Consider the following 22,978-nt stretch of genomic DNA (forward strand, 5'->3'; position numbering starts at 1 on the left):
TATTACAATATTTAGTCAATATTTTTTTCTATGGGATATAATATATTTTCTCAAAAGTGTTTTCAAAATTATGTATGAATATATATATATTTTACGGCTTATAAGTTTTGACAAGAAATTTTTCATTTTGAAAAATTTGCTCGAAGTATGTAGATTTTTCTTGACTATATATTATATACTATTCATTTTAGCTTCTTTTTATTGGTGACGTGATCAAAATCTCAATCGCTAACTTTTGGTGTTATCTAACAAACGAAAGATATTCACACAACCATCTCATATTTTATTCCCGACGATCGATCCTAAATCTTGCTTATGTTCCGGCGGACACGCTAAGCAAGTTTTCGAAAACCAAATAACGCCACCAAATAAGCTTTCTCGGTAGTTTCCTTCCACTGTCAGCCGGCCTTGCAAACTTTCCTAGGCCGGAAGTTTTGATACTTCGTGTCGAGCTTAAAGCTCAGCACAATCTTGATTGGCGGAGCCTTTATCGATTGTGCTTTCACAAAAGTGCGCTTTACATAATTCTTCACGCCATTTGCATTTCCGAATGTAAAAAGCTTTCTTGTGCATTACGATTCAAATTTTTGCGCCAATAGCGAAAAGTTAACGAGATGATTACAATAATCAAGTGACAAATTGACAGTTTTACACATTGTGCGACTGATGTTTTGATTGAAACTGAAATCATTTGAGTTGAAATATTCCGTATTGATACTTTTAATTTTAAAACTTTATCATCATCATCAGCCTGAATCTATTCACTGCTGAATGAAGGCCTCTTCAAGCTGCTTCCACTTTCACATAAATATAACAAAGACGAAAGTCATGTTCAACTGCTTTGCTGGCCAAAAAGAGATCCTCATCAATGGCACTAAGCTCAAACAGGTGGAAAACTACATCTATTTGGGACAAGTGTCTATAGATGGATGTACATATGTAAAGCTAGACTTGAATGCTTTTGGCCGCCTGAATAATGTCTTCAAAATTGACCTTCCACTGTGCCTAAAGCGCAAAGTGTTCAACCAGTGTGTGCTTCCCGTGATCACATATGCGTGTGAAACATGGAAAAGTAAAAGAGAGATACAGAAACTTAGAGCAGCACAACGTGGTATGGTGAGGTGCATGCTGGTCATAACGCGAAAGGACAAAAAGAGGAATGAGTGGATAAGGAAGCAGACAAGGGTTTGCGATGTAATAAAGTTGGTATTGTTCGGTTATCAGGAATACAGCGAAAAACACATTTTGAAAATACCCGATATACTGGATTATTTGTTAGCTTGGGTTAGTTTAGGTTAGGTTAGGTTAACCTAACAAATAATCCAGTTTATCGGCTATTTTCAAAATGTGTTTTCCGCTGTATTCCTGATAACCGAACAGTACCATAGAGTTTATCAAAAGCCTTAAATGGAGATGGGCTGGAACCATAGCTCGAAGAAGAGACAATCGTTTGACAAATCTAGTCATCCAGTGGTATCCAAGAAGTACAAAACGTCCGAAAGGTAGACCTAGAGGCCGCTAGATCGATGAAATGATAAAGTTCTGCTGAAGTACGTGGCAACGCAATGCACAGGACCGAGAGAAGTGGAAGCAGCTAGAAGAGGCCTTCATCCAGCAGTGGATAGATTCAGGCTAATGATGATGATGATGATATTGTAAGCTATGGAAATTAGTGGCCTTTAAGTATAATTATTCAATAAAAAGATATTGTGTGAACAGCCACAAAAAAGTATTTAAAAAAAAATCAAATTTGGAATACAATTACGTTATCTATGGAATAATTCCAGTGGGGGCGTTTTCAGACGATGCGAGGATTTCGAATCGTTCCAAATTTATGGTTTTTTCACCGCAAAAAAATTCAGTGCGCCAATGTGTACATGGTGACATTTGAATAAAAATAATTAGTTCTATCTGTCAATAAAGGATTAGAAGGTCTTAAGCGACGAAGATGTAATTCTGTTATGCATCAACAGTAAATATGGCGATCGTATACGGTGTGTAAGAAGATATCGGATATAAACGTCACGTACCTGTAAAATCATAGAAAATTCAGCATCAGGCTGATGATGATTATGATGATCTATAGTAGCCATAGAAAAATGAATACAACGTAGGTAGATTAAAGCTTTGAATGACGGCGGCTATAAATACGTATTTAGATTTCAATTTGCGATTATTCATATAATTATTCAAAATTAAGATGTTATGTACACGGTTTGTCGTTTTTGCATTGTTTGCTTACGTGTTTACTTTTTTTTGTAATTTACGTGATTTAATACAAAAATAAGGGAAGTTGCTTGTCTTTTTGACGTAACTGGAAGAAGGTACGATTCTCGACTATGGAGAAATATGTGATACACAAACTTAAACACGTGTGAATATTATGTTACTTTGAATATTTATGTCTGTATAATAACATGCATTAAAGTTTGTCACGTAAACGCAACCCGCAATAAATATTGGTAATATTTGAGGACTTTAAGGGGGCTTATTATTTAATTGTCTGACGGTCATTAAGTCAAACACCAAAACTGTCTTCAAAGTTTTGGTGTATGGCGACTGACTTTCGCATTCATATCTTATTAATCTGTGGCACGAATCCAGTGTTTTGTGATCCATTCTTAGAAGATTCAAGTTGTATAGTTTATCTTATTAATTTATAGAATTAAGTGAATTAAAACCTATGTTAAAACACTTGTTGTTTTTAATGGATGCGGATGATAACAGTGTTAAGTTTACTATTAATCGATCTGCAATATGAGTTCAATCATCAGATAAAGTAACATGTTTTTTAATTTCACGTTCGAGAAAGATTTTTTTCAACGTTTTTGTTTGATTTATGCAAAAATCAGCTAGTTTATGCAGAAATACGTTATATTATTATATAAAAAATAATTTTGACATTTGGATCAAATGTTGCTATTAGAAATATTATTTTTACCCTTGCTCAATAGATGTCAAAAACTTTATATAATACGAAAATAATTAACGGCCCACGTGCTCGTCGTAGGTCAAAATTGAGTTTTTATTGTATTTTCAAACCATGATCCTGGACACTCCTTAAACGTTGTAGATAATCTATTTATATAATTTTGAAGCCTTATTATCCTTTATAGTTATTTTAAACATTTGATGACTGCATAAAGTATTTTTGTTACATAAAATAGTATTCTTTTAAACCTCTCGCTCTAATGTTTTAGAATATAGTCATATTTCGGTACATAACTGTGCAGTGGTGTTAAGATTTTTTACATTTATTAATTTTTAAACGCATTTATAAAACCATTAGTATGATTTATTACGAGATAATTTTTGTAAAATATTCACGATAAAAAATTATATTGATAATCTCTGTGATCCCAAATTTGACAAGAATTAGGCATTTTATTATTCAAAAAATCGGCAAGATTAACACATTTGAAGATGATTCTAAAGATATTTATTATAAGCTATGTCTTTGACCATTCAAGTGTGATAAACACCTTATGAATAATGATTGCTTTATAATAATTATTGACCTAAGAATAAGGTAGTGTTTTTTTAAAATACGCCATTTCTTTTGTCATTCCCTAGTAGTCAAGCTACAACATACGGCCGTAGCCATAAATTGACAAACTATAATTAAAGTAGGGAGTAAAATTATGTTAACGCGCGTGTTTGAACATGTACCTAACCGAATTTTTTTTTATTTTTTTTTAAACGGTACATGTTCAAACACGCGCGTCAATATTATTTTACTCCCTACTTCAATTATAGTTTGTCAATTTATGGCTACGGCCGTATGTTGTAGCTTAACCACTGGGAAATAACAAAAGAAATGGCGTATTTCAAAAAAACACTACCTTATTCTTAGGTCAATAATTATTATAAAGCAATCATTATTCATAAGATGTTTATCACACTTGAATGGTCAAAAACATAGCTTATAATAAATATCTTTAGAATCATCTTCAAATGTGTTAATCTTGCCGATTTTTTGAATAATAAAATGCCTAATTCTTGTCAAATTTGGGATCACAGAGATTATCAATATAATTTTTTATCGTGAATATTTTACAAAAATTATCTCGTAATAAATCATACTAATGGTTTTATAAATGCGTTTAAAAATTAATAAATGTAAAAAATCTTAACACCACTGCACAGTTATGTACCGAAATATGACTATATTCTAAAACATTAGAGCGAGAGGTTTAAAAGAATACTATTTTATGTAACAAAAATACTTTATGCAGTCATCAAATGTTTAAAATAACTATAAAGGATAATAAGGCTTCAAAATTATATAAATAGATTATCTACAACGTTTAAGGAGTGTCGAGGATCATGGTTTGAAAATACAATAAAAACTCAATTTTGACCTTCGACGAGCATGTCCCCCCATAGATAAAAAGAACTTTTTATGTATCACGTTTTTAAAATTTCTGTTGAATCATTTATAAATTTGACAATTCTATGTATTAATAAATACTTTTTTTTGTACTTGATAGAAATACTGAATAAATATAGAATACTGAAATGTCATTTTGATATTTCATATTGATTTCCATAGTAATGCACGTATATATTAATAATTTAGTTGCTAGGACCCCCTTAGCAACCAATAATAGTGTTTTACTTTTTACGATTTTTTTCCGAAATAACTTTCCATACAAAACAGAATTAACTGAAAATTAATTCAATTCTGCTTAAAGATGGCTAAAAGTATCAAAAGAATGCATTGTCATCGTGTTCTGGTATATTCTAAAAGTTTCAAATGTCTAGCTAGTCGGGAAGTTAGTTAAAAGTCTTCAATCGTCCAATACAAATCTTGGATAAACAAGAAAAAATTTGTACTGGACAAACAAGAATACGAGCTAATAAAAACGTGGTAAAATAATGTAATTATTACGCGCATCAGCACGCAAATCTTCATGGAGATCAATTTATTCACAACAAAGGGACAAAACAGTGTTATTAATAATATATAATATTCGAAGTTCAACAATATTATCCAACACGACATTTTCCGTATAGGTAACTTGCTAAATATATTATCTCACTGTTAAAATATATCTACAAAAGAATATTTAAATGGTGTTTTTTTTAAATAAAATATTATGGTAATGAGTAATATCTATTCAGTTATTGAAATTCGTTGAACAAAAAAAAAATATGTCACCACCAAAAATATTAAAGTTGAAAATTGATTTTCACTTTCCTTGACCCAATTTGCATCTATTAACATAACTGTTTGAAGCGAAGTCATAATACATATTTAACGATTTCTCAGTATACGAATACGTCGGCAGAAACTGTAATGTTTCAATATACGAATTGAAAGTGAAAATAACAATAGTTTTAATACATTACTCGCATATTGAATTTCATGATGGCATTTTAATAATTCAAATGTATCCTTCTTGGTCGTTCCCTCTTGGTTGAGGATCGTGACTACACTCGAATTTTATCATCTTTTGAGCGACCAAGACATTTCACGACATTCCACTCCTCTCGATCTTCTGCTTCTCTCAGAGCAGAGTGATTGCTGCCCACTTATGCTCTTCATCTGCTTTGCCTTCCCTAGAAGCCACCAAAAACGACCAGTCTCACCAAGCTACAGTGGCGGTTCAACGACTTTCTAGGTGGTGGGGTTTCCATGACCATGTCCGATCCTAATAAGATCATATGGCCCTCCGCAGAGTGGAGGTTTGTATTAACAGATTTTGTTTTTACGAGAACTAGATGTCAGCCACTTGCTCAACCTATTAGGTCGATACTCATACACAAATTGAAAAACAATATGTGTACTTGCCAGACCCGGGGTTCGAACCTGGGACCCACGACGACATAGGCCAACGCTAAAGCTGCGCGGCTATCGTGGGGTTTAGTCATTAATTATTAAATATACACACCTACCTACTTTCTCATATTATACATCATCTATCAAGCTACTTATATTAATATGATTTTATTAATGGGAAATGAGTAATTTTTCAGAAAAAATAATATGATTATCTGAGTCGTTACTTAAGGCCATACATCAGTTGAGACACGGTCTAAAAAGATCGTCGCTAGGCGATGCGCGGATTGCGGGTCGCGGGTGCAAATGAGGCATGTCAAACCAAATATAATTTGTCTTATAAATCCAACATGTGTCCATTTAATGTTCTGTTTATTGTTTTATCAGTAACAATAATAATATATTCATTGACATGTTTTCTTTTTAAAGTAAATGGGTAACGTTTTAAGTCATCTTACACGATTTAAGAATTATTACGGCCGTCTCCATCACGAAGCAAAATGACGTGTTTGCAGTTCTACATTCTCTCTCCGAATGGGAGCGAATGCAAAATTTCGTCGCGCCTATGGTTACAAATTATTTGCCGTTTCACTGATGAATCACCTTAATACACATAAAATACGTGTTTAAAAATATTAACTTAATTAATAATAATACTTAGTACTTATAGACTTACCATTATCGGTTTTGAAGAACGGCGTACAGCGAGCTTTTTTTTACTCACTTAGGGGTTATTTGAATCGCTTCCCAGTATGCGTTCACCTCCATGGAGTCACCCCGGTCAGCGAAAAATAGATGCCATAGCTTTCTTAAATTGTACATAGGTGTAATCGTGAAATAGAGCGTATTTAATTAAATTAATTATTATGTTAATGCCGCGTAATCATAATTATGTTATTACATAATTTACAATCATTGCTTTATTTATTTGTATATTACTAATAAATATCTCTATATAACGACTTTTCTTACTATTAGAGCAAATTTTAATGTGCGTTTATCTCACTCTCATCTGGTCGACCCATCACGCTGGACCCCTCCTAAGCCCGGCCCCCCAGGCCAGAGCCCTATCAGCCTCCCCCCCATGACGCCGTCATTGCACATTAAACGTCACACTTACATACGTGTAATTTATTGATATCTGAATAAAAATATATTAAAATAAACAATCCCCACTAATTATTCGTATTACAAATGGAAGGGCCTAGATCTTAGAAAAGAAACCATTTTTACATAAAAATAATATGTAGATTCATTTACCACTTTACCGTTCCGGAAAATGTGCGCCTCAATATAAATAAATATATATAAAAAAAAACAGCGGACGTTATCAATATGGAAAGTATTTTTAGGAGAAGATTTATTTTTTATTTTTATGGCATTCGGAATACCCACTGACATAAACTAATAATTCAGTATAAAATGCGTTACAACAGAGAATATATTTATATAAAGCTTTACCCATTATTTCTTTATACCCGACAGTAATTTTTCCACATTTTTCATATATTCAAAAAAAAAATATAGACACATATTATGTTACATAATGGATATCGATACAATCTCAGTTATTATATTTTCAATTCAATATTTTGATATAAAATACATTTTGTCTCTTACCTTTTGGTATTTTCTTTCTGTGTGTTTTTATTGTGTGTTTAAAAATTATTTTCATATTTCCAATATGTCCGTATATACTTTATTTGATGTGTGTTTTTGTTAGTATTTTTATAAAATAAATAAGTAGTTAGATATATTATAATATGCTCGTGTGTGCTACATTTTGCTTGAGTGATTTTTATATTTTTCCAATTTATATTATCTATAGTACAAATCAAAATTATATATGTTACTAATAGATTTTTTAATAATGTGACCCAGTGAATGTTTTTACAATGTCTTTCCTATGTTTGTGTTATATGGTTATTTCGATTTATTTATCTTCGAATATAGTATAAGCAATTTGTGCCCATCGTAGAGTAAATTCTATAGCACTCGTTTATTACTCAATAGATCCAGGGGGTGAAACCCGCAATTACCAATTTTTACGTAATTATTAAGGGGTAGATTTAGTAGGTATATAAATATTGAGAGTTGATTGCGAGGTCATTGAATTATTGAATACGAAAGATTATATTAGAATTTAAAGTTGATATTGAATCGATTCTCTGTTTGCAAACTGCGTTAAAGTATCATTTTAAGAATTAGGCCTGTAGTGTCCGAAAATACATTAACAATAACATAGATAAAATGAGTTATCAATGACAACTACCAACAGTGACTTCATCTGGTAGTAGCAGATTATGTGTTGCTTAAAGGTGGCAAATTTTAAAGTGCGACAAATTAAAAAAAGGATATTGAGATTAGGTTTCGTAGATGTCAATTTTTTTTCGCCTGCGGTGCTAAAAGTATGTCATAATTTTAAAGATATCTCCTTGCATTCATTTATGTAAGATGGGTGAGAAAAATAATAATGCAATACGTTTGTTAACGGAAAATTTTTGATAAAAATAATTTAGAGTTTTGAGCCTGCTTAAGGCGGTTTTTCGTCTAGGGACGTCAATAATACGTTTTTATCTCCACCACCCGCAAAGACTCCATAAGTTTAATTCAAAGTGGTGGGTTACATGCAAATTGTACGTAAAACATTTCACCGTGGCACAGTTCGCCGTGAGCTTTCTATCAAAAAGAGGTGATCCTATACTATACGGTCTCCAATCTTATTAGATTCAATATGAACCTTAATTCAATTTTCATAGCTGAATTTGGCAAAGTTCATGAAATCAAGAATGAAACCTAACGTAACCTAACAAATAATCCAGTATATCGGCTATTTTCAAAGTTTGTTTGCTGCTGTCTTCCTAAAAGAGTAAACCGACAAGAACCGTTTTTTATTTAGACATGAATTTTATATCAGTAATATACGATCCAAATATGTTAGACGGTCTTTAATATATGGCTGTATATTTATGATACAACATTTCACGGTGAAGTGTAATACGGCGAACTGCATACGAACAAGTTTTCGGACACGAAGGTGGTGCTAGGAGTGTCCCAGAAGCAACTTCCAAAGATCGTGATTGTCATGCACTATTTTTTTTTAAATCAAACCTAACCTAATCAAATCAAACCTAACCTAATAAAATAAAACCTAACCTGACCAAATAAAACCTAACCAAATCAAACCTAACCTAAAATGACATAATTTTCTTGATTTTGTTTGCTACACCTTTTTGCTTGCCAAAAAATGCAGAGATTTTTTTAAAAACTATAATCGGGCTGATTTCAAAAACTCTTCCTTTCAACCGTTATATGGGGATACTTCCAGAGAATGTGATCGACACCCATAATTCGCCATACAAGCAAGTATAAAATTGTATTAGACCAAGCTGACAAAGCTTGAAGGCAAATAGCGAAGTGAGCCGGAATATTTGGTCATAGAACTACGTTTATCAACGAGGACAGTTATGTGTGAATTTAACGAGTGTTTTTTTTTTTTTTTTAGTTTGAATTGAACGAATAAATATGTAATTTACAAAATAAAACGTAAAAGTTCGAATTGGTTGAGATTTTAGATAGTTCGTCACATAAAATGACCGCAGGAAAGTAGTTATCGAGTATTGTTGGTCTTGTAGGCTCAACCTCTATACAGTCGGTAGATTATTTGTTTACACAGTGGTTTAATTTTTGTTTCGCTGTATATGTTTTTAAAAGGTGTAAAGCATTATAATGTAATACCCCGTTTACACGTGCATGGATTTACTGTTGATAGTAAGTATTATCGTGGCCATGACAAGAAAATGTATGGGTAAACATCTAGTATCCTGCAGTTGCAAGCTTGCATGCATGAATCAAAAAAGTTTGGAAACTTCTGAATTTTCATACAATAGTAGGGATTTTTTCGATCTACGCCTGCGCTGTAGACCGATAGTGGTGAACCTGCCGGTAAAAAAACAAACTATACTCATTTTGAGGTTAACCGATTTTCACTACCTGTCAAATAGTACCATACAATGACAACATCGCGTCTTGCTTACGTTTGAAGAATGAGATTGGAGAGACAGTCGGCACTTTTACGTGTAAACAGTTATTATCATATAGTTTAAAATACGCACTTTTGCTGCCAGTAAATTCATGCAGGTGTACAGGCGCTATAACACTTTTTGGACAACATTACCGAGAGCAGTTGGCATTTTTCATTGCCAATTTATTACAAAAACGTAGTTTTCTGTCAAAACACTGTGACTGCCAAAAAAAGTCTTAATTAAATTAAAGATTAAATTTTATTGATTGTTATGTAAAGTTTTTATCATAAAATAAATACAAAAGCTATATACTATATTATATTGGTAGATACATGAGATGAAAATACACTGAAGTACCTAACCATTTACCATAAAGTGCATTTCAGCGAAGTCCCATGTTAAACAAACTTTGTGTGGTTGGTTTGGGGTTTCGAAGTTGTTTAGACAAAAGTAAAACATATAACACCCTTAGATGTATACAGAAACTACATGCATATATTATTTACTCTATGGTCGATTTTACAAGCAGAGAGAATATCTAATTTGTTTGTTTGAAAATAACAACAGAAATTGAGGAAAACTTTTGAATTTTCAAGAAAAAAACACTCAAGAATTGTCTGGAAATATGATAGTTAGTACGATTTGACTTGTATAATAAAGGGAGTAATAGTAGCACTTGATAGCCTTTACAGAACGTTTTTTAGTATATTTAAATTGGTAACTATTTAAAAAAAATATTAGAACTTTTCGCAGTATTTTTGCATTCGTTTGAGCACATGAACGGCATTCTATCATACATAATTCACCTACGTATTAAAAGAAATCTTTAAAATAATATTATATGGTACCGGGTAGGATTCGAACCCGCATCTGTCAGATTTCGGATAATATACTTGACCAATTTAGCTACCTACACCTTATCTAAGTACGACGAAATTAACTAATAGCAATGCAACTGAAGCGCGCCAAAAATTTCGTTAATATCGGCGACTGGTTTTTGTGTGTTGAATCAAGGTATCAGTAATAGGTTCTTATCTCGATTCTTAAGCATCAATTACATTGAGCTTATTTACGAGCTGTTTGTTGGCGAATTTACAATCTGCCTGTAAAGTCGCCCAGTGTAATCATCGAATAAGCTAACAAGCAGGTTGTAAACACTCTAACGAGAAAAGTTGATAGCCGGTCAACTTTACACGCTACACGCCGGCGTATGGGCCTTCTGCGTCTGCGCAGTAGAGCGCAGTAGCAACCTCCCGGTAAAAAAACGAACTACGTTCTGTCAAAATAGTCGCTGGCTTGTGGCTTCTCAGCGAATGGAAAGTTTTGTGTGTAATCATCAAATCGCAGTAGCTGAATCGCCTGCTTTTCAATTCGCCAACAAACAGCTCGTAAAGAAGCTCAATGTAATTGACGCTTTAGTCAACGTCAGGATCTCTCCAAATTTTAATCATAACGTACATGCGCTGACTAATAATTTAATATTTTTTTATTCAACGAATAATATGTTCACAGTTTTGAGCAGTGGTTTCCAAACTATTCTATTTTGAGGTGACCTAAAATATTAATTAGAGAGGTGGGTGAGCCTGCTTGTTCTCTGCGCAGTTTCTCAAATTTTGGGATAAGCTATCCAGGGACAATACGCCTGTGATATATATACCCAGTGATATGACCTCGTATCGGTATCAAATGCAATAAGAAGGATCCAGTGGCGCGTTTACCATTAAAAAATGTTACGTGTATAATTAAAACTAAAAGTCGACTAGTTAGTGGGCATTTGTAAGATCAGTCGAGAAAGTGGAATTTATAGGATTTGAATCAATTGAAAATCGAAAGCGAAATGGTCATATTACTCTGTATTTTAAATGAGACATAATCTTCTCATAACGCTATCCAATATTTTGGTTGCAGCTGCAGTAACAGTTTTAGGGATTTGGAGACCTAACGCACTGACTGAGTTTTGAGGCCCCCACGATAAAAATAAAATAGAATCCATAAATTCCAACAATATGTTATTTGTATAAAATATAGTCTTTTTTGCATTGCTTTTTCGTAAATATACTACTTTTTTACAAATTAAAAATATTAAAATACCAACACGTACATTGCCAAACTACATAGGTAGGTACATAATCTTTTCATTAATTTTCATTTTCAATAATTATTATTTACGGTTATGTGTTGTAAAATTCAATCGGGTCTATAAACCTCAAATGTTACTCAGTAATATTTTTTTTGGATAACTATGAAAATAATATGAAATATCGTAGTATGATATTTCACGGTTTATTTGCTACATTAAAGACCGCATAAATACCGTAATAATTATTCCTTTCAAATATAAAAAAATGACGTTAATATATGTAGGCCCCAGGGCCGAATCTACCAGAGAACCTAAACTCACGTGAGTCGCCTGTATGTATAATGTAATGTGGTCGGACGGGGGTCGCGGCGAATTATTTACTGAGGCCGCCCCTTCAACAGCCGCTGGTCTATTCATATTACATGCAATGGCAGCGCAGTGGTGTGCCTGCGAGGGGGGCTTAGATTTTATCGAAATTGATCAGTCCTTTTAGATAAGTCACGTGATATTATTTTGATTATATTAAACGTTTTTTTATTATTATTGTGTCAGCCTATAAAGATGGATTAGTAGGATAATCACATAGAGCTGAAATTTATATACAAATTGTAAGGGGTTTTTTATAAATATTATTTTTATATATTGTAATATTGTGGGTGTTGTATGTATCATTCTTTATCATGCCAAATTTAAATTTGGAAATATTTTATTTCCATACACACTTGATACAAGATTTTAAAACAACCGAATACAGCATTTACTATCATTCATATTACGAACTTAAAATTCATAATTTCAAAAATACACATTATGTTTATAAGTAGCCCTTTTTGTCACACCGGATATTCCAATTTTGAAATTGATTTCTACGAAAAAAAATCACATTACGCTCTGGTGTGGAGAGTGCAAGCAAAATTTTATTAAATTGTATACAAATTAGTGTTTTTTCATTACTAAGGTCAGCCAATTTCATTCGAGAAAATTCGAGATTGCGCAATTATTGATGTTTGTATTTTTTCTATTTTTCGGGATTTCGGCTTTCGGTATTTAGGCTTTCGGGATTTCGGCCATTTGGGATTTCGGCCTTCGGGATTTCAACCTTCGGGATTTCGGCCTTCGGGATTTCGTCCGGCACCCCAGTACAAAATACGCATACAATAACAAACAGGACACTGCATAATTTATGAAGCCATGATTTATTATTCACGTATTATGAAATGCCCAGATATTGGAAAGATATTAAGATGAACTATCACAAAAAATGTCAAATGCGTGTGTCATTCTTACCGAAAAGTATTGAAACGATAAAGATGGCAATTATAAAAAAACTGACATGTTTCAATTTTATTATTTCAATTCGTCAACTCGCAAAGTATTACTTTTATGCTATGGTTATCGAATATATCACACTAAAATGGTCTCAAAAATACAACAAAGTATTTTTATACGAGTAGTAAGCTTTCAATTTATGGGGATAAATAACTCAATCCGTGTCAGCATATCAAATAACTAAACGCAATTATAAATTCCTTAATATTCATTTCCCGTAGTGTTAAATTATGGCAAACTCATTAAATAGCTTACTGCAATTATAATTTCCTCAATATCCGTATTTCTACATAGTCAGCCATATTCAATGACGCAAACTCCATAATGTGGAGTAGCTGACTCAATTATTAATAATTATTTCCTAAATATTCCTTTCAAGATATTATTTTGATTGTAAGTACGTCAATAAATAGCGGATCATAATTGATTTGTCTGTTAGTATCTCAGTCTCTGTATCTCTCCGCATAGCATCGCATTTTGTCGAGACTCGGACCGCGGAACGGTATCATAAGAATTGTAACATAACTCTTGTAACATACTCTTGTACCGATTGTTTACGCTGCAAATAAAACTCGCTCCTCCACCCATCGGAGCAACCACCAAATCTCGACTTCTTCATCAACCACACATGACTACCACAAATTCATGGTTCTTCAAACCTTTTGATAATACACAATATTTAGGAATGTGGAATTCTTCATTGAACGTTCACTTTATTATAAGTTTGAACAGGAAGCGTGAGCAGGTTGCATTGTATGTGGGATAGTATCCGAGTATTTCTATGTACATTTTCTCTAATAAATTTAGTTTATATTGTGGTACTTTTTCCGGAAGGTTTACTAAATGAAATCGGAACAATTCATAAAGTTAACGGGGCGAAAGTATGCCGCCGGTTTATACATAGTTAGCTGCGTTCGCTAACCTGTTTTGACAATAAGTATGGCGTGTTTTGTTGAAAAAAAAACCCTTGATTAATAATAGTCACGCAAAGGAATTTAGCAAACTGTTGATTAAAGAGCTACCTCACAAAGTGAACTCGGTTGAGTGATATCTTACCGTAATTTTTTGACAGTTGTATACCTACTCATTTTTTTGTAATATTTTTGTAGTTATACACTTTTGGCGCGTTTGGGAAATCAGATCTCAGAGTGTATTTTTGGCGAGTGACATGTAACACATAATTTATTTTTTCACACGAAAAAAAAAACGCATTCGATTGGATTCGAACCACCGATTGTTCGGTTATCAGCCGAACGCACTACCTTTACGCCACATAATGATACTGCAATCGTGACGATTATACAGTATAATATTATAGTTTAGAATTGTTCCGTTGCCTAGGCAGTGAATTTATTGTTGTCGGCCATTTGCCATTCCTTACGTAAACAAACTATTAAACGTCATAGTGGCAGTTGTTACTTTAAAAATAAAAGCAACGATAAATAATTATATAATTTAGTAACATAAGTTAAAGTGTATAGAAATAAACCAATGGCGTTCTTTTTCTTGAGTGTGTAATTTAACCAGATAATTAAGAGCTAGTCGAAGAATCTAGATTCTCACAAGTTTTGTTTTTGTTTTGTTACGCCAAAGAAGTATAACTTCTAACGCGCGTACATAAGTACACACACCGATTTTTTTTTTGTTTAGCAAACGTTAAATAACTGCAATTTGCAGGTGAATCATTAAAAAATAAGTCAAGGCAATTTTTGAACGAAGCAGTACGCGAACAAGTAGCAAAACGCGACAGTAGCATCATAGGAAGTACAGTGCTTCAAACGGTGTCCAATAATGCAACGAAAATGTTGAACGGACATTTATGCTCGCGTAATGTTCTGATCAAATTGAGGTGCATATCGCCCACTATCACGTGATGTACACTAAGCTGTCGCTACAGAAAAAAAGTTTGTAATGTCGTTTTTCTCAGTGTTTAAAATGTTATCAGACTGATGATCCCATCCCGTAGCACATTTTGAAGCTTTAAACGAATATTGTCAGTTAGCAAAATCTGTCGCAATCACCAGAACCACAATGAGGTCACCTCACGTTGAACTGCACTGCATCGACACCTTCATGACTCAATGAACATTTTTATCATCTTCTATATGCCTACAATATTCGACTGTCATGTCAAATCACGTTTTTTTTGTTTTTAGCGGTTGGCACTATGTATTTTATATAAGAATGTTGTCTATTATCTATGGTCAGCAGGTTGAGTTCTGTTCAAAATATTATTTATGGATGTCATGTCGCAAGTAATTTTAACGTACGCATACGTGGAAACTATTAAAACTAATTGAAATTAGCATGAATAATTATAGTTGGCACTCTTCATTAGGGTCATTCTTCAGTGAATTTACAGAGATGGCGTTCAAAATGTTGCAGAATGACGAAACCATTGACTGAATTTGTCGCCGCGACAGCGTGACAGTAGGCGACATGCACCTCAATTTGATCACAACTTAAGAGTTTGCATTATATTTTTGTCTATACCCACATGACAGTTAGTTGGGGATGACATTAGATCTTCCACCCTGGAAATTAATATATCTGCCAATGGTTTCGATAACCGGAATCGTTTCACAAAGGCTTCGTCTGTCATTTTGAATAAATCCATCCGGTTACCAAATCTTGACAGCAAAATTTCAGCGTGAATCACTTCCATCTTGTTTGCGCACTGCTTCGTTCAAAAGTTTTTCTTCGTCACATCTATTCTATGTATAAGACTGCTATAGGCCACTATCAGCAGCTATCGATGATAGTTTTTTCATATTTTTGTATCCCAAAGTATACCAAAACTATTATCGTTTGGTTTAGGTAGGGTGTAATTGATTTTTTAAAACTAACCAACACCATCTGTAAATTATTGTAGTCTTAGTTCAGTAAAAACAAATACGTATGACTAACAAAGTTTAATGTGCACTATTTATGGCAGATTTTAACAGCCTACCTCCAATCTTCGCTACTGCTGTGGAGTATTATTGTTTTTCACTTCCACATATTTTGTACATCATCGGTAATTGGGAAACAATTTTGTTTTTTAATTATAGTGTTTCATAATATATGACGTATGGAATTTTTAAATTAATAATAATATGAATATAATGAAAGAGAGAATTTTACTACATAAATTTGTGTTTAATTAATTTCAGTTTAAGTGAAAAATTCAGTAAGTACAGAAATAAAAAAAAATTAAATAGATTTTACAAACAATCTATATTTTTGTGAGAACCTATATGTTACGCACTGCCGAATAGATATTATAAGACAATTGTCATAAATATTCAAAAGCAGACTATGTTATGTCAAACTATAAACATCAAAATGTCAAAGAAAACGTTTTTCTCTTCTGTTTTATCGAAAAATGACAGATTGCCCGCGGACTTGTAGGGAAATATTTGAAATAAAATAAGCTCATTTTTATTCTATTAAATTCTATCTAGTTGGTTCAGCAAAATTGTTTATGGCACATCAAAGAACTTCGGTAGGCGTACACAAATGTTAACGGAAAGATATTTTGAATTTAAATGAATAAGAGAGAGACTGAGATAAGAATCATATGGCACACGATTTAGTCATAATAATAAGCTCTATAAAAATAAATCAACGTATGGACATTAGATACGTTGACCTAGTGCAGGGGTCGGTAAACTCTTGGACCAAAGGAGCCAATAGTAATTTCATTTTTTATGGACATTTTTTCTTTGACCTTTCACTTTGATTAGGTCCATACTCTGACTCATAAATTGAAAAACAATATGTGTTGCTGCCAGACCCAGGATTAGAATCTGGGACCCACGAAGTGGATGTGGACGTGGACGTGGACGGGACGCCGTGCGGCTATTGTGGATTTATGGACATTACCCATTATTAATTCAGTACGTTCACAACATGAGAATTAAATAAAAAAAGCAAGTCATATCATAAATAGTATAAATATGATATAACATTATATAGTTTTCACGAAAAAAGCATCGTGTATAGAATACGTGTTTAATATTATATTATCACAAATATTTTTGGTTTACGTCCGCGCTAGTAGGTATAAGTAAATATTTTTTTCGCGGTACTCAACTACTGTAAGTTTTCTATGAGCACGGTTTTGAAGCCCTGTGACAGCGTCAATTTTTTAATACCGGTTTTAAAGATGTTGACAAAAAACGTGACACTTTTGTGTGACAGTGGAGGTCCTGCCAATAAAAGGGGTTTAATTTTTTTTTAATTTTTTTTTTTACATATAGTGAACGTTACAAATTATTAATTTAAGACGTTCACAGCATAACATTTAGAAGAAAAGAAATATTAATAAAAAAGTATTATATATAAAAAAAATAAATAGATCAGCATTAAACAGTAGAAAAGTGTAAATACAAAAAATATAAATTAGATACAAGGAAGTACACCGAATGAGCTAAGCAGACCCTTTTTTTAAGAATTTATGAAACAATATATCCACCTATACGCATCATCACGCAGGTGGAATATGTCAATATTCTAAGTGATTCGGTTGAACTGAGTTATTGCCCTCCCAATTATTGGCATTGCCAATGGATAATTAGTTCTGCACCTCAACTCCTAAGATAATTATCAGAGACACACAAGCCAATACAACCAAGAATAGCAGAGTTTCTATTTAAGCCGCGTATAAGTCGGAAAAAATATGTAGCTATATAAAGATACCTTCTAAACTTTAAGCTACAGTATGTAAGCATACCTAAGAGAAAGTCAGTCGGATAGAACCACGGATAATATCCATACAGCCGAAAGTAAAGGAGTCTCAAAAATTTCTTCTGGACCCTTTCCACCATAAGGTCGTACTTCAACTGATACGGAACCCAAACAATAGACCCACTCTCAAGTCTGCTTTTAACTTTTTTTTAGTACCGTAACATCCGAAAAAACCCGGGAAGTACGCAAGACAAAGTCCAATATTTTTAGCGCCTTTTGACAAAATATATATGTAATAGTATCCTTATGACCACTAAACCACATATCTTCCAATTCCGCACGTCAAAAATCACCATATTCTTCACGATTCCGATCGGTTAGTTGTCGCCATCTGAACGATACAAACTGGACGATTGTCAACTCAGCGCCGGTAAAAATGAATGAAATATGCAAAAAATACAGTTAGATGTTATGATTTAAAACATTATATAGGTTACAAATTTCGTAAGAAAAGCATCCAGCATTGTTTTTATATCCCGATTCCCGATGCTACATCAGTCATTTGGTTTGTTAATTAGGTGGTTCAAAATAATTATGGATCAAGTCCACCAAAATGGATCCTGAGATATTTGAACCTAAAGTTAAAACTACCTTTATAAAATTCAGGAATGTTTTCACTGTATATACTTACCATATTTTGATAGTACATGGATCAATTAAAATAAATAGTCGAAACATAAAGTATATCAGGCTTTATTAATATTAGCAAAAACCTCTTTATACTGATGAAGGAACTGCCAAAATGGACATGATTCACATTCAATTTGATGTCTTGTCAATACTAGTATTGCCATTTATATGAAAAATTGCAGAGCTACGATTGTGATATTAACACACAATATAGAAATCTCTTTTATCTAGCCACTGAAAATTTGACTTAATCCATAATTATTGTGAAACACTCAATTATCGATAGGTATTTTGGCAGGTCTTAGTATTTTCAAATCGTGTCCATTTTTAACGTGAGAATTTTAAAATTGAGCGTTTTTAAATAACAATAAGGCAATTATCAAAAGTTCAAATCAGTTTTATGTTTCATCTGCCTGTTTATATCGTCTTGTTTATTTCGAATTCTAATTTTGAGTGAAATGAGGGACTCACTTTTCTAAATTATGAAATTCTTGAGTGATTTGAAATTTGTAAAATCCATTGTGAGTTGAAAAGCATATCTTGGATAGCATCTGTACTGATATCACTGAGTTGAAAAAACAGGGATTATTTTTAAGTGTTACGTATTTTAATGATTATTATAACGTATTCTAGATTAGTCGTTTCGTGTAATTTAGAAAAAAAAATAGTTCAGCTTTAATGATGTACAAAGATTACATTTATTATTATTCTTTATACGACCTACAAATCAATCACTGGTCACGATTTTTTGCAATGAACTGTAATTTGGAGGTGATGCTGGTTGGTGGATTACGGATCTAAGTGGGAGGGGGGTTACAGAGGATGCCAGACACTGACCTTTATCTTGAGAGGGCTGGCGCGTGCTGGAGCCGCTTCGGTGTTCACTCACTCACGCACTGGTAAACGGACGTTGATGAATGATGACGATAATTTCAGGATGGATGGTATAGACGCGATGTTCACTCAAACCGTAACAGATTTAGTGCATTGAAGGTCGAATAGATACGTTTTGTATGAATCACTCAGTAGTTAACGGCAGCCTCTATAGTATCGTATCATATAGATCGTGATAGCATTACAAGCCTAGACGTGTCGGCTGTCTTGGAGTAACTGAATGTTAACTAATTGCTGATTGCCTGGTCTTGTGAAAATAATAAATACGGATGTGAGGTAGGTGGGGAAATAAGGGATGACGGCCACCTGTTGTGATTATATTGATATGCACGTCGCGTACTATCACGTGAAGTCACGGCAATAAATTTAGTCTATAGTTTCGTTATTTTGCGGAATATTTTGAACGATCATGATCTCTATAAATTCAATGATGGAGAGTGCCAACTCTAATGTATTAGTATTTTGAATTATTATCATGCTAATTTTAATTAATTTTAACAGTCTCTACGTGTGCGTACGTTAAAATTACTTGCGATATTACATCCATAGATACCATTTTGAGCACAACCCAACCTGCAGACCATAGATAATAGACAACATACTTATAGAAAATACATAGTGGCAACCGTTAAAAACAAAAAAACACGCGATTTTGACATAGATCGAAAATGTGTAGGCATGTACAAAATGATAAAAAAAAGTTTATTGATTCATGCGGGTGTCGATGCAGTGCGGTATGCGTGGGGTGATTTCGTTTTTGTTCTGGTGATTTCGGCAGATTTTGCTAACTGACAATGTTCGTTTAAACTGTTTAAAGGTTCAAAATGACGAAAAACGACAATACACACTTTTTCCCATAGCGGCAGCTCACTGTGACGTCACGTGATAGTGCGCAACGTGTATCATAATATATTTGTTGCTTTAAATGCACGATGATTTAGATAAGTACTTATATGACTACAATAAAGTGTCTGTCTATGATTTAGAAATATTTTCCGTTTGATCCACGGTTTTGAATATTTACATACATACAAGCACCAAATATAGTTTTTTTTTGTTTTTTTTTTTAAATTTTGTCTGTTTGTCTATTTGTTCTGTCATAACTCAAAAACTATTGAGCCAATATTGACGAAGCTTGCATAAATTATAGAATATATTATTGTCGTTAATAAGTATTTACATTTTCATTTTGATATCTCAAAAGTTGAGATAAAAAAACGGGCAAAATATCAAACGTGCAAAATTCATCTCAAGTAGGTAACGTGGCCGTATAGCAGCGAAAGAGACGTAAAGTGGGGTACGGATCAAAGTGCTCGTGTCGGCCAACGGTTGTCGATCACTCGGGCTTAGTCAGAGCTAATAATATAATTGAATCATATTTAGGCAAAGTGATCGGATAGCAGGGTTGTAACAGTGAGGTGAGGTGTGGGTAGAGGTTGTCTATCTCATATATTTGAAAACATTCAAATCGAATCAGTTTCTTCATTCTAGGTACTTAATTTTTATTTTCGTATTTTAAGCGGGAAAAGTTCGATAGTAGATATTATACGTAATAGTGTGTAGATAGTATTTTAATGTTATCCTGGCTGTGAGTTTATCCCCCCCCCCTGCAATATAATAATATAGAATCTGTGTGCATATTATTTTATGTTGTTAACTGTCTGTAAGATGGACGATTGTATAATTGTAATGAAGAAAAGTAACATATAAATACAACTGTCAAATATGTAATAGTATATTTCTTAAAGACACTGGCTAGTTTTATGAAATGAAACGGTCATTATCTTTAACAAAATAATATAGTACTACAAAAGCAGTCATATTGTCTTGTTTTTTTTATAATATAGTAACTAATCATAACAAACTATCATTTTATTCAACGAATAAGACACAAGATTTCAGAATGTAATATTATATATACTGGAATATACATAATTTAAAAACATCTCATGCATATACACACTAGAAAAATCGTTTATGTAGAAAAAAATACGACGCCCGACGGGACTTGAACCGGTATCTGCTGGATTCGCGCCATCATGTTTTACCATTAACGGCCCACATGCTCAGCGTACGTCAAAATAGAGCTTTTATGCTATTTTCAAAGCATGATCCTGGACATTCCTTATCAAATGTTTAAAATAAATATAAAGGTTTCAAAATTATGTAAATAGATTATCTACTACGCTTAAGGAATGTCCAGGATCGTGCTTTGAAAATAGCATAAAAGCTCCATTTTGACGTACGCTGAGCATGTCCCCCCTTAAACTAACTAAATAACTAACGATTTTTTCTAGTGTGTATATATGCATGAGATGTTTTAAAATTATGTACGAGTATATTCTGTATATAGAATGTTACATCTGAAATATTGTTTTATTCGTTGAATAAAAAAAATAGTTTATTAAAATTATTAGCAAGTATAAGTATAAGTATAAGTAAAAATTGGATAATGGAGTAATCCGCGACGTCAGTTAGTAATTAAGGAATTAATTGATACCTACCTTAATTTAATATACCAAAACCGATAGCTAACCTTATAACACAATTCGATAAGCATTTCAAGTAACAACTACTAGTTAAAATCGTCATAATTATCTAAGGCGCCGGTAGTTTAATGGTAAAATATACTGGCGCGAATCCAGCAGATACAGGTTCAAGTCCCGTCGGGTGTCGTATTTTTTTCTACATAAACGATTTTTTCTAGTGTGTATATGCATGAGATGTTTTAAAATTATGTAAATTGAGTAAATAATCCGTGAATTAATGCAGTTAGTACGTTTAACTCTACGTTTTATGTGTGTGTCTATCAACTACCATTTTTTTTTCTTAAATAGTTTTCTCTACTATATTTTCACGGTATTTCATTACAATAACATTTAGTTAAACAGTGTTTAGTACGTATAAGTCCATTGTTTGTGTACTGTCATCCACCAATTCATTTAGTTTGCCCACTTAATAGTATTCCCTCTAGATTGTTACAGGGTTATACAACTGTCCTTGATTATTTATATTCCGGACAAGGCATAAATATCTGATCATCCCGAACCCAAGGTATAGAGTATCTCCTGGAGCAGTAAATCGTAAATTTCAGGTGAAAGTAAGGCACGAGCATGAACGAGAGGACGAATGCGTCGGGGAGCCAGGTCCCTGGGGGCGCTGGCCAGCCCCCCAAGTCTCCCCGCCAGTCGAGGATGGGCCCGGCCCCCTTCGCGTCATTCGAGGATGTCTCAGATGAGGTGAGAATGAAAGTATGTATCTATAAAAGTTTCCGACCCTCCCTAATACTCACATTAGACTCGCTTTTCTGCTGTATTTATTTATAACACACTTCTTCTATTGTAAACTATTATTAAAACACACCTTTCTTCATATTTTCACATTCACATAATATTATATTATAATGATATGGATACGTCTAATGGTTGTGCAAAGAGATAAACTTATATTTAAACGATTTATATACAGTATAATTAATTCAGCTTTGATTTTAAATACCTACATCACTTT

At 33.1% G+C, this 22,978-nt stretch overlaps 1 protein-coding gene across 1 annotated transcript in view; it reads left to right on the plus strand.

Annotated features, from left to right (window-relative positions):
* Positions 1-22,978, plus strand: part of LOC147070783 (uncharacterized) — a 151,684-nt gene that overhangs the window by 43,943 nt on the left and 84,763 nt on the right. Inside the window, exon 2 of the mRNA XM_085948798.1 lies at positions 22,563-22,707. Within this exon, the coding sequence (XP_085804924.1) occupies positions 22,582-22,707 (126 nt within the window). The 5' untranslated portion in view covers positions 22,563-22,581. The remainder of the gene's footprint in view (positions 1-22,562; positions 22,708-22,978) is intronic.

Source organism: Rhyacophila brunnea, unplaced genomic scaffold (genome assembly GCF_057557595.1).
Source record: "Rhyacophila brunnea isolate RB1 unplaced genomic scaffold, BYU_Rbru_1.0 scaffold_21, whole genome shotgun sequence".
NCBI classification, from domain to species: domain Eukaryota; kingdom Metazoa; phylum Arthropoda; class Insecta; order Trichoptera; family Rhyacophilidae; genus Rhyacophila; species Rhyacophila brunnea.